Consider the following 13,022-nt stretch of genomic DNA (forward strand, 5'->3'; position numbering starts at 1 on the left):
AACAAGACTCACAAATCAATCAATTTGAACTAAAATTAAGCTAAAGCTGTTTTATTTTCCAATTTAACTTACATCTCTTCAATATCTGAAGTAAATTAATTGTTAAGAATTTTCTAAAATATTAATTTACATCACTGAAAAAATGATCAATGGTGGCTACATTGTGTTTTGACAGATGTCAAAATTGACTGATACGCGTTTGTGTTGTTGGAAGTTGCAAGTTCATCGATATTTACAGATTTTTACCCATGCAGTACCTACTTACAATGCAATGTTGATCATGATAATTGACGAATAACCCGTTAGGAAGGTTTAACGACCATAAAGTGATGCTGTTGTAATTTATGTATTTGTGAAAAAAAAATTGGTGACGATGTCCAATGCAGAAAAACTAAAACCGATCATACCTAATAGAGGACAAGTAATTATTGAAGACATTCAAGATTTAGTGTTGTGTAAACCGCGATTAATTCCTCTAAAAAGTTTCACACTGGAAAAATTAGAAAAAATGCAACAGGAAGCTCAAAAACTACAAACACAAGAAAGTCCTAAAGAACAGTAAAGTCATTTTGTAATTGTCACAATGAATTACGGACCTTTAGTTTCAAAAATTCTTCTCTCATTTATTCTTGCTTCAACAGTTTTATATAGATATGGGAACTGGTTCAGACACCACATCATTGTTACATTAATTGTGTTGCTTGCTTGGTATTTCAGTTTTTTAATAATATTTGCTCTTCCGCTGGATGTAATATCAGTAAGTAACTTTTTATATGTTGCCTAATTTACTAGAACCAAATTTCTAGACTGTCTATCGGCAATGTAAAGAAGAGCATGATACATATGAAAATGCAACTGCTTTATTAACAATTAATTTTACAAATAAAGATGCTGAGAAATGTGAAGAGCCTTGGAGTCGAGTTCCTGATCAAGTTTTTCCTAATTTATGGCGCACAGTCTATTGGAGTACACAGTGTTTAACTTGGTAATTGTTTAAAACAAATTTATGACTTTGAATAATATATGTTTTTAGGCTAGTCATGCCTATGATGCAGTCTTACATAAAAGCAGGTGATTTTACAATTAAAGGAAAATTAAAATCAGCTGTAATTGATAATGCAATATATTATGGTTCTTATTTACTAATTTGTGGAGTGTTGCTCATTTACTTAGCTTTAAAACCAGGAATTGACCTAGATTGGTCTAAACTGAAAGCTATTGCTTCATCTGCAAGCAATACTTGGGGTTTATTTTTGTTGGTGTTATTATTTGGTTATGCCTTAGTTGAAGTACCAAGAACTCTTTGGAACAACTCCAATCGTAGTTTTGTACTTACACATTCCTATTTTAAAGCGGCTAAACTTAGCTCTGATAAATGTGAAGCTGAAGAAACTGTTGATGATGTGCTTGAGGTAACATGTTCGATGTAGATAAAAATTGGTTGATAATTTTGACCCATTTCAGTCCTTACAAGCAGTGTCTTTAGCTGTTCACCCAGGACATCCACTGCATCTGAATTTGGAAACCATATTACAGAAGGTGCCTACAGAATTAAGAGATAGAATGAGTCGTCGACAACTACCTGAAGACACCCCTACAGATTTACCAAGCGAAAAGGCTTTAATTAGACTTCACAAACAGGTAAGCTTTAATTTTAAGAGACTTGGAGTCTGCATTGCTCATTTAGAATCGTTTTGAAAGTATTACGTGAACTGCAAACTAAACATGATACACAAAATCTGTCATTCTTCACTGAAATTATCTAATCCGTAGACGATAAAGTCGCTACAAGTGCTACAAAGAACTGAAACTCAATGGAATCTTTTGGTAGAAAAAATTTTCGACTTAGAGGATACTCTAAAAAATCAAATCTCGAGAGACAAACGTTTCAAGCGAACATTTCAGAAACAGAGAACAATTTTCAGAAGATTTTTGTATGTCCCTATTGTTGGTACAGTTTCTAAACGTTCGACTTTAACCCGATCTGAACACCTTTTTTTCTAGAGTGGTACTGGAAATGTGTATTTTATGGTTACACACAAAAGGCGTTGGCCGTCATGGCGGGAATTTTTTCCGTAGCTGTTGTGTGGTCAGAAGTTACCTTTTTCAATAAACAACCTGTTCTTTCCATTTTTGCCATGATAGTTAATTTGGCGAAGATCAACTATGACTATTTCACAATTGAAGTATAAAAAGAAAATTGCGGTTTTTGTAAATGGTTCATTTAAATATTTTCTAGCTGTTGTCAACGATAATTATTTTATACTTGTGTTACTGCGCGTATTCGACTATCCTAAAAATAAAAGTTTTGAATTTGTACTATTTGGCACCACATCATCAAACAAACGAATATAGCTTAATCTTCTCAGGGATGATGTTAAGCCGTCTTACCCCACCGCTTTGTTTGAATTTTCTGGGTTTAATCCACATGGACAGCCACATTATTAAAAAACAAGTCATGGAAACTCACTATACTCAAGTTAGTAACAGTATTAATTTTACTTTGTTTTTCCCTAAAACCAAAATGCTTTAGATTATGGGTCACATGGACGTAATCGCCATCATTTCCGACGGTTTTAACGTGTACTTCCCGATGGCCATATTAGTATTTTGTTTAGCGACATATTTCAGTCTTGGTTCGAGATTACTGACCATGTTGGGTTTTCACCAATTTGTTGGTGATGATGAAATGACGACAGATCTAATTGAAGAAGGACGAGAGCTGATCAAGAGAGGTTGTCGGTACAATCATGTGTTCATTATATTAATCTGTTTCAATTTTTAGAGAAAAGAAAACGGCAACGTTCTGAAGAAGCTTCATCGCGGAGAAGAGAATATAATGAACGTTTCCCAACTACCGGCAGGTACAGGCCAAGAGGTAGCACTGATACTAGTAAGTTATTATGTTTTGAAGTGACTTTTAAATGGCTTGTGCACTGCAGTTCGACCGATGACTCAACTAGAAAACCTGGACAGTACTCGCTCAAATTTATTGCAAGAATCACATCCCCTGGAATCGTATGACGGTACTCGTTACACTAGCGAAATAGATACGCGATTTCCTCCAGACACCGACGACATTGATGCCAGATTCGGAGCTAGCACGAGAATTAACGAACGATATAACAGTTCACAAGAGTTGGAACCGAGATTTTCAGATTCTTATCAACTCGACTCTAATTACAGGAACAGAGTCGGAATACCACCACGTGGAATTTTTGACGATGTCTGAAATTAATGTTTGAAGTTAAAGAAATTCTAAGTCATTTTAAATTGTCCATGTTATTATGAAATGAGTTGTTATTTTTATATTGTGTTAAAAAATTATATTTTTATATTGTTTATAAGGCAGCAACTATTGGCGTTTATTTTAGAGTTAAAAGTATATAGATACTAAAATGCCATGTATCCAACAAAATTGTAGTAGAAATTAGTGAGTCCCACATTCCACGTAGAGTAGTATGTGATTAGTAACTTATTTCAGTATAACCACAAGGTAAGTTTTTACTCGGATTTAGTAATCATTGTTAAAATGTAATGTTTTAATTACAAGTGTAAGAAAAATAAAGGTTAATAAGAATATTTTTTATTAGTTACAAAACAATTCATTTTACATGTAATAAAATTTATGACGTACAAATTAATGGCAATAAATAATTTCAAGCTAAATATATAATAAAAAACGTGGTTATAGCTAAGGCAAAAAAGGCTAATGTGTACATAATTGTAATACGAACAAGTTTTTTCTGTTCGGTTTCATAAATTCTATTGATAACTCGTTTCTTCTGTATATTCTCTAATGATAATGGTTCAAGTATAATTGGATTAAATCTATTTTTATCTAAGAGAGGTTTGTCAATTTGATTTACAATTAGGTCGTCTACAATTCTAGGGTTATCGTCATCAACGGGCGTTATTTCATCTAGATCGATTAAATTACTTTGGGGTTTTTTCTTAATAACTTGATGCGATAAAGAGATACGAGATAATAATTCGCCGAACAATGTAATCCGGCTGCGAGACGAATCGTAATTCAAAATGGGATTATATCCTTTATAAGACTTATCTAAATTAAAACTAATATCACTACTATCACTCAAAGAATATTTTACAATTTGTAACAATCCGGAACACTTTTTAAAACACGGCATAAAATTCGTTGCAACAACAGGATGCATACTAGTAGAAATTAAAGTATTATTATTTGTGTGTACGTAACCACTCAAGTCAAGCGGGAACGTATTTAAAGTCTTGTTATTTTTGAAATACAAATCGCTGTAAACGTGACAATTATTCGTTTGATAATTACCTGTGTCATTTTCAACGTGAATTATTTCTAAATATTTTTCTTCACATCTAACGGAAGATCTTGACAAGTATGCATTTGTTTTGATCACTTCATAACTATTTGACACATTTTCTTTAAACGATTCTAATTTAATCCTAAATCAATTGATCAACGGTCGGTCCTTTTCGATCTTCTGCAGATCGTGTAAAACCTACAAGAACAACAATGTTATCGGCACTCCGTAGTACTTGGGTTATGGCACAGAATGATTATGGTACTGACCTCCAAAATGCAAGACATGCTCCACGCTTGCGTCCTCGAGCTGTCGTTGCAATAAGCTCCATCTTTGTTGGTCAGTTCGGGAAGACCCCGCCACGGCGACGTCTGCAGTTCCACGAAATGTTTGGACAAGACCACTTTGGTATTGGCCAACGTCTTCGGTAATTCCCCGTTGGCAGCGGCAAAACGAAGTTTGGCTCTTAAATAGAAACCAACAGGCCACACCCATTCCTTAAAAAAAAATACAACAATAAAATAAACACTATTAAAGGTGGTGCATACAGGGCCTTGATGGTAATTCAAGCCGTGAGCGACGTTGTAGTTGTCGGAGTCGTTCGAATTGTCGTAGTTTCCGTTGTAGGCCCAATCTTCTGGATCCAAAGTTTTCATTCCGAGCGGTCCCAAAAGATGTTTTTCGGCTTGTTGCAAGGCAACCCAAGCATGTTTTGGGTCGAACAGTTCCGGTGCTACCACCATGGCAACCGGGAAGTTACATCTCAACTGGAAGTCGGTCCATTCTTGGCTCGCCCCGTAACAATCCTTGTAAATTCCTCTCTTGTTGATCAAATCCGACCTAATTTCATTCGGTACGGGTGTCGTATTCACCCAGAAATACTTTTCGAAGTTCTTCTGGATTTTGTCGGCCCACTCTTTGAATGTCCACTTGGTCACGGTTCCATTTTTGTGTATTCTTTCCACCCCTGTGTACGGATAGACTCCGCCCTGGCTCAACTTGTCCAACCACGTGACTACAGATTTCGACAGTCCTATCAATTCGACAGCGGAGCCATCTCTTGGGGTCGCCGGTTTGCCACGATTGGCAGCCTTATCCGAAGACCCCATCTTGTCCATCCACGTGCCGCAATTGAAGGAGTTTCCGCCGAAAACAAATCCGGTTTCGGGGTGGATTCCGATCTGATTATTAAAACCTTGGTCTGTCATGTGTTCGTCGATTTGTCTTCCGGCGTTGCGTTCGCGGAAGACTAGCCCTTGGAAGTGGACCTTGAGAGCTTCTTGCATTACGTCGTACAAGGGTTGATCTACGGTGCCGGCCGGTAAGGCTGGAGAATCGTCTGTAGGGAAAATACGAGATACTTTGTCACTAAGAATGTCGAGACCATTGGGGGCATCCTCGGCGTAGCACTTGATGCAATACAACCACCACCAGACGGCGTCTCTGCAGTTGAACCTGGAAAAAATTAATCGTTCTTAGCTTAGCTGATAACGATTAAGATGCTCACACGAGTTTCAGGAATTTACATAAAAACGAAAAACAGCTTGTAACGCAGACTGAAATTTGTGATTTTTCCAACGTTCTTTATTACTTTAGTCAACGAGTAACGCATTAACAAATGATAAGTAAGTCCTAAATCTAAAAAACTACTACGTGAGGATTACGAAGAAATAATAGAAGGTGACGGTGAGATGTGGAAGCGATCGTAACATATGAAACATGGATAGATGCAAAAGAACGAACATAAGAATGAATAAAACATGGAAAACAGTAAGAAAACGAAGAAAAAACAAATCTTGGTGGAATGACATAATATAAACAAATATTTCGAATAACATCAGACGGAATCAGTAAATATTATGTATTTATTAAATTTTGCTTATCACCAGTGATTTTGTAAAAAGTAAGCAAACACTAGCTTAACAAAACAACAGCAACCTTTGTACAGGATTGACATTTTTAAGTGTTTACGTTGAGATGAACTTTCATCTTTGTCATTAAAATTTACTATTGAAAATTTGGTAAAACCAGGTTGACAATTTGAAATTGAATTTTCCAACACTTATAATATACTATTACGAAATAATGGATGTTAATTTAGATTTGTTATTTTTTACATTAATAAAGATTAACAATGAATTAGTAATGTTTGATAAAGATAATGGAAATTCGCTCACCGTGAATTGCGTCCTCCATCAAGCAAATTCGGGATCAATCCGTGGCGCAAGCAGGCCGCATACCCCAGAATGTGATATCTGGCATCTTGGTAGCGTCCAGTTAGTAAAAATAGCCCCCTCAATGCTATAAAAGTGTCGCGACCCCAGTTTCGCATATAACCCACAGAGAAGTGTGGTAAACCAGCAGACAACGTAACGCACGCTTGGACGTTTTCACCCTTATCATTTTTTCTTTTTAGTGGTTTAGGTTCGGATAAGTTTGGTGATAATACGGGCAAATCAGCCGACTTAATGTATGCCGCGAATTGTACTGAACCCATAGCTAAACCCTTCACAAACGTAGAGCCGTTATTAACAAAACTGAAACAAATTTATTTAAAAAAAAAGTAAATAATCCAATTTAGTTGTTGCTTACTCTGACATTATTTTGTGGCTCTGTTCAAACAATAAAATATAAATTCCGGTGACGATCACGTCAAAATAGCACGGAACTAAATATCTAGGAACCGACTTGAGAGATTTCGTATTTTCCTCCAACCACTGACCTAGTCGTTTTGTACCTTCATCGAATTTCAGGCGCTGCCAAATATAATCTAAAACTCCATACTGAAACAAGTTGAACAGAGTCACCCTGCTACGAACCAATCATCCAATTTCCATCACGCAAATTCGCACACATTGGATGTCCCAAATCATTGCTGGGCCGAATATTGCACAAAAGTGACATAAAACCTAGCACAAAGTGTATTCCGATGAACTAGGTGAAAACAAAATTGACAAAACTGACCTTGAAAGCCTGCGTACACCAGACTACCGAAATTCGGAATATTGTAAGTGTCGAAGCCGTGCCCTTCATCCCTTTCTTCTTGTTCACACCGGTACAATGCTCTATTTAAGTCGGGCAAAGTCATTTCGCTCACAATTTTCCACAACTCGCTCTCCTTCTTCAACGAAAACTGACTAATAAGATCGCGCACGTTCTTGATTGCTCGTTTCATCTCTTCGGGCAACGAAACTCTGAAATAATTTCGTTTGAAAACGCACCTCCAACTGTGTCACTGTTTACTTAATAACAGCTACGCTTCCCGGTTTGAAATTTTTCAAGTTTAACTGTACGACATTTGGGTTTCCCGAATCGACTTTTTCGAAAATGTCAGACTCTTCGGGTTGAAGGTGTTGTTTCAAGTGTGCCTGATACTCCGACAATCCGTTAATCCATTTGTTGTCTTTGTGGAAATTTTTACTTTTGGCGTACTTCGAACTGGAAGACCTGCAACTCTTACGTCACCAACAATCGCTATAGCTTGTCTAATTCTACATTACGTTGTGCCGACACGGTCCAAAGTTGCTTCTAAAACGATTTCATCCAAGACACCTTCGACGCGAAGAGGTTTCATTCCTCTTTGTTGGTACGCGGCGTCTTCCGGGGGATGACTGAATGCTGTAAATGCAACCAAGACGTAACTCTGGTGCGTGTCCGGGCAGTGTCTAGTCACGGCAACTACGTCAGGATCCATTTGGTCGACGTAAACCTGCAAACACCTGACGTATTCACCTCGTTACGATTTGAAAAACAGTACTTGATCGAATCCTTCAGAACCCAGATGCAAATGTAGATCGTTCAGAGCTTTTTTTGCCGCTATAATTCCAGATTTTCTCGTTACATATTTCGAATTTCCTAATGCTAATTTTTCGTCCTCCGTCCACTCAGTATATTGTCTGGTTTCATCGACTACATGAATGTGATGGGGGACAAGTTCATCGTAACCTCTGTTAGACCCGCTGGCACAGCAGGCCATATTAACTAAAGCCGTGCTTGGTAACAAATCGAAAACTGAACGCTTCTCAACTGGACTAGGGTTGTCATGAGTTAAATCCAGGAATAGGGCGTGGGCGATTGATGGAACGAGAGGGCGAATTCTGGGCTGGTAAAACGAACCAACAGGAGAACCACCATATCTGTATACCAAACGGCCTTGTTCGTGCGAATCCCATGCAGACATGGCTTCTGTAATTGTCTCTGTTAATGCTGGATCCTTCCTGTTTCAAAAAAAAAACTTACCTCTGATGAGTGAAGTGATTCCTAATCGATTTACAAACACGTTGTCCGTCGCGTCTGAATTGGTAAATAATTCCGCAACGACGTACAAGTCAGGTTTGACCTTGCGAGCACAGTCCAAGAGATACTCAGCGACCTTAAGAATACAGCACAAATATCTATAATACAAAACCATAACACCACAATATCTAATTACCGGTATGGGAGTTGAATGACAGTTATCCAATCTAACTCCGTCAAATATCTTAGCCGTCTGCTCAACGTAAGTCCTCATGTGATTCCACAAGAACGGACAATCCTCGGGTTTATCTCCAAAACTGTAACACGCATATTCTTAGCTTAAAAACGAAGAAATCATCGTTGTGGTGGTACCGAAGTTTGACGCTGTCACCCCACGCAATCAGCTCTCTTCTGATGTAAACGTTAGAATCTGGTGCTGCAAAGTTGCGCAAGGGATCAGAATTCATGACCCACCCGTTGTGCGCCATCAAGAACTTTCCGTTGTCACCATACATGATCTCTTCGTGCTCCGCTATACTCACGGGAGTTCCGTGGTCCGTGAAGTATCGATGTACAAGAGGATTTTTAATTGAAATTTCTTTGATTTTAGGACCATCGTGTTGCACTCTAAAATATCTTATTCCCGCGATCACGTTCTCGACTGCCGCATTTAGGTGTTCCTTCATCTCGTCCACGACCATCTTGTTCAGTTCATCCAACTTCCTCTTAAAATCCTCAGCGCACTTCTTGATTCTGGTGTCTTCGTCGTAGCAATCGTTGCGATAGACGTTGTACAGACTTGCAGCTAATTGCATGTCGATTTTTGATGCGAGTCTTCTGTACAACGGGTCTTGTATCAGTTTTAGTTGTTCGTTCGGTTTCGATTTCTCCTCGTTGGGAGTTTTGCTTCGGACCAAAGTTAAGAATTCGGCCACGCACTCATCGATGCTACACGTCCCCAGTTCGTGGAAGTTTAGTGCGGCCAAGACAACGTGCAGATGGTACCGGATGGAATTAAGATGATCCTCGGTACTGACTTGTGTCGGTAGGCCTTTGTCCTCGTAAACGCCTTTAGAGACGTCCGAGGAAAACTGGTGGAGCGCTGCGTCTAAAAGATAGGCAGGGCGCATGTACGGACAAGTGTGACAATTGTAAGTCACTTCTGGGTGCTCTTTTAACCATTTGCTCTCATTTGCAGTGTGATTTAGGACAATGTCGCAGATGGACGCCATCTAACAAATTTAATATTATTTTTAATGAGACCCCAAATGAAATAATTTAACAATTATTGATAATTAGGAGAATTAAATTGATGACTAGGCAACTACTTTTTAAACAAAGCATTTGTTAATACAATCGTAATAATTTTCTCTTTAAAACCCTCACCTTCCACTCGACCCTCAATTTCTTTATTAAATTTTCCACATCTTCGAAAGTTGTTTCTTGGCCATTCTGCTTTGCAAAAATGGAATTCACTTTTAACTGTTCGCTGAGACTGTACGAGGAATTGGAAGCGCCCAATTCCTAAACACTATCGTTAAACGAAAAGTACTACTAACATCGCACTAAATACCTGAATAGGTGTGAAATGTATCATGTTGTAACCGGATTCTTTGGCCACTCTCAGTTTATTCTCCCATGTGTCGAAAGGTCCCAAACCTTTGGTCAAAACTGTTTGACACTGTACGCAGTCCAGAGGAAGCTCTTCGTTGTTTCCATATTTCAGGACAGGGTCCACTAAGAAAAATCCTGAACCCTGATGTTCTTCTGTATCGCTAGTAACAAAATGGAGCCTTTTAACAGTAGGTACATCGAGATTTTTTCCAACACTTACGCATTGTCGTAGGTGAAGAAATAATGAAAACTGCCAGAAACGATCGGAGTTATTTCAGTTAGAAGAGCCGTATCGTCCGCGTAATGGCACCCTTCATCTTGTCGCCATTTCAAGAGATTGTAGGAGTGTCTGTTGAACTCTTTACCTTTTTCGGGATAGTTGCAGTAAAGTGATACTTTACGTCCTAATAACGACGGACCGAGACGAAACTGAAGAACCCAGTTTTTCTCGATACGGTACAAAGTAGAGTCTTGATGCTCTCCATCGTTTAAAGTTAGAACACGAATTTGGATTCCTGAAGACATTTTAAAGGGTTTTTCTGGTAAATTGGTTTCTTGAGTATCTTGCAGATCTGAAGTATCTGATGGAATATGCTCTTCAACTACGGCTGTGTAATGATCAACGTCTCTTGACGTTTTGTCTTGAGTTCCTGTTAGGACTTTTTCACCAAAATTGGTACTGTGCGTTCCTACTTCAGTTTCAACTGGAATTTGATCGTCTGTTTTATGATCGAATTTAAGTTCTTGCTTTTCAATTTCAGGAACAAAATTTACTTCTGTTTCTGTAGTTTTACTGTCCGCATCAATTTCCTCTCTATCAATTACTTCTGTATCACCTTGTACTCCTACAGCGTTTTCAGTAGAATCTTTATTATCTGATTCTCCTTGGGATTTTTCACCGTCGGTCACTTCTAAATTTTCTGTTTTTGTATGTCCTCCGCTTTTGACAATAAAACAAAAATTATCTCTATTTATAATTTCACTCTCAAATGGAATCTCCTCATCTGACACCTTTCCACTATCAATTATTACCAATTCTTCGCGCAAACTGTTTTCACTAGTTGTCTTATTAGAAACGATTAATTCGTTTTGAATTTCAGAAGGAAGATCTACGAAGACTTTTTCTTCAGTTTTATTTGTAATCACAAATTCTGCACTTTCACTTTGAATATTTCTTACTTCATCAGCAGAAGTCTCATTGTTCGTTTTATTTTGGGCTTCTTCAATAAGGTCAACCAATCTGCGTTCCTCACTCTTAATTTTCGTCTCAAGTTCTTCGTTTTTGATTAAATTTGAAAATTCGTTGATTTCTGTTTCACTATTCGACTGGGGTAATCTTTCGGAATTGTCGTTCAACTTAGTTATTGCCAAATCTTCATTTAATTCTTTCACATCGACATTATCTGTACCGTTGGAAATTTTCACTAAATTTTTCTCGCCGTCTATTATCTCGAATTCTTGTTCTGAAAGATTTATCTCAATAATATTCTTGCTTTTAATTTTCTGAACATTTACGTCATCAACTAAATTTTCCTTTTTCTGCGACAAAATGGAATTATTTTCTTGGACGTTTTCAACTGTTAATTTATCTTTATCATCTCGGTCCACACAACTTGATGTGTTTAGTTTCTGACTTTCTTCTTCTTTACGCAATTGTTCTAAAGTTTCTTCAAAACGTTGCGAGGCGACACTGGCGTATGAAATTTTAGAGTGTACTTTTTTGCTTTCTTTCGCTTCGAGATAGACGACTTTCCCCGATTCTTTATTCACTATTTCAATTAAATTATCATGTAATATTTTTGTAGTCGGCTCGTTCGATTTAATCTCTTCCGCTTTTTCGATTACTACAAAATCTTTAACAGCCTCTAACGGTGAAACAGTTTTCTTAGATCTTTTTGACGCAAAATGTTCTATAAGAGTTGATTTCGGCAGATCATCGATTTTGGTTTTTTGATTCTTTTTCGTTTGTCGCTTGTCTTTCACAGGAAGAAACGAAAAACCGACTAGATCTGACGATGACGATTGCAAAACTGTCGATTCAGGACTAGATTTTGGAGAAACTTTTTCTAATAATTTTGAAGGGCTTGGTTTTTCCTTAGACTTGATTTGAAAAAAAGAAAATCCCACGTCGTCTTCAAATTCTTCACTAGTTTTTACCTTACTCTTTGATGATTTATTACGTTTTCTGGATTTACTTGCTGGTTTCGTTTCTACCCTTGTGACAGTTGAAACGTCTTCATTTAATGTTTCTTCTATAACTTCCTCAATGGGTGTAACTAATGTTGTACTAAACGACGGTTCTCTCGTTGGGCTTTTCTTTGGTTTATTTTTATTTTTTTTAGATTTCGATTTTTCTGTATCATTTGCAGTTCTATTACTTCGTTCTTGGTCTGTGTCTTCACTTCTACCACCACCAGATATCTGAGGAAATTATTAACTGCAATGTTTTCTGGTCAACCACAATTGTTAAAGTGAATGTACAAGGATATGTATTAAAAATAAACTCACTTGCTCCAAATACTTCGACAAGCTTAATAATTTTAGAACACAGCACAAAGAGAGGTATCGAAATAAAAGAAACGCGACAACTACACTATTGTTTGACAAGTACAATAGAAAATTAAATATCCCCTTATTAAATTTCCACCAGAAATAAAAAACTCTATAAGGTAAAAACCTATTGCTGTTGTTGCTGCACTTCTCCTTGACTGGCTGTATGTCCATGTTGAAAATATTGTTTACTATAGTGAATGCAACTCTTTAAGGTCAAAATAATACAAAAATAAATATTTTAGTTCCATATATAATAAATAAAAAATATATCAAAGACCATAGGTTATGTAAATTAAGTTTTATTGGTTATTTAAGACG

The 13,022-nt window shown here is 37.3% G+C and overlaps 2 protein-coding genes across 2 annotated transcripts; one reads left to right on the top strand and one right to left on the bottom strand.

Annotated features, from left to right (window-relative positions):
- The first annotated feature begins 439 nt into the window (after window positions 1–439).
- On the top strand, window positions 440–3,580 carry LOC138127402 (LMBR1 domain-containing protein 2 homolog). Its single transcript, XM_069043465.1, has 10 exons — window positions 440–757; window positions 807–985; window positions 1,034–1,412; window positions 1,465–1,641; window positions 1,774–1,951; window positions 2,005–2,186; window positions 2,240–2,479; window positions 2,534–2,735; window positions 2,786–2,893; window positions 2,943–3,580. Exons 1-10 carry the CDS (start codon window positions 584–586, stop codon window positions 3,230–3,232), a joined length of 2,109 nt encoding a protein of 702 aa, XP_068899566.1. The 5' UTR covers window positions 440–583; the 3' UTR covers window positions 3,233–3,580.
- On the bottom strand, window positions 3,571–12,942 carry LOC138127394 (glycogen debranching enzyme). The gene is made up of 17 exons (XM_069043447.1): window positions 12,660–12,942; window positions 10,372–12,572; window positions 10,111–10,312; window positions 9,924–10,061; window positions 8,910–9,769; window positions 8,734–8,854; window positions 8,541–8,673; window positions 8,059–8,486; window positions 7,802–8,010; window positions 7,545–7,748; window positions 7,266–7,495; window positions 7,121–7,210; window positions 6,894–7,071; window positions 6,479–6,838; window positions 4,850–5,756; window positions 4,571–4,798; window positions 3,571–4,499 (listed from the first exon to the last, which is right to left on the bottom strand). Exons 1-17 carry the CDS (start codon window positions 12,873–12,875, stop codon window positions 4,449–4,451), a joined length of 6,756 nt encoding a protein of 2,251 aa, XP_068899548.1. The 5' UTR covers window positions 12,876–12,942; the 3' UTR covers window positions 3,571–4,448.
- Window positions 12,943–13,022: the final 80 nt, after the last annotated feature.

Source organism: Tenebrio molitor, chromosome 3 (genome assembly GCF_963966145.1).
Source record: "Tenebrio molitor chromosome 3, icTenMoli1.1, whole genome shotgun sequence".
NCBI lineage: Eukaryota > Metazoa > Arthropoda > Insecta > Coleoptera > Tenebrionidae > Tenebrio > Tenebrio molitor.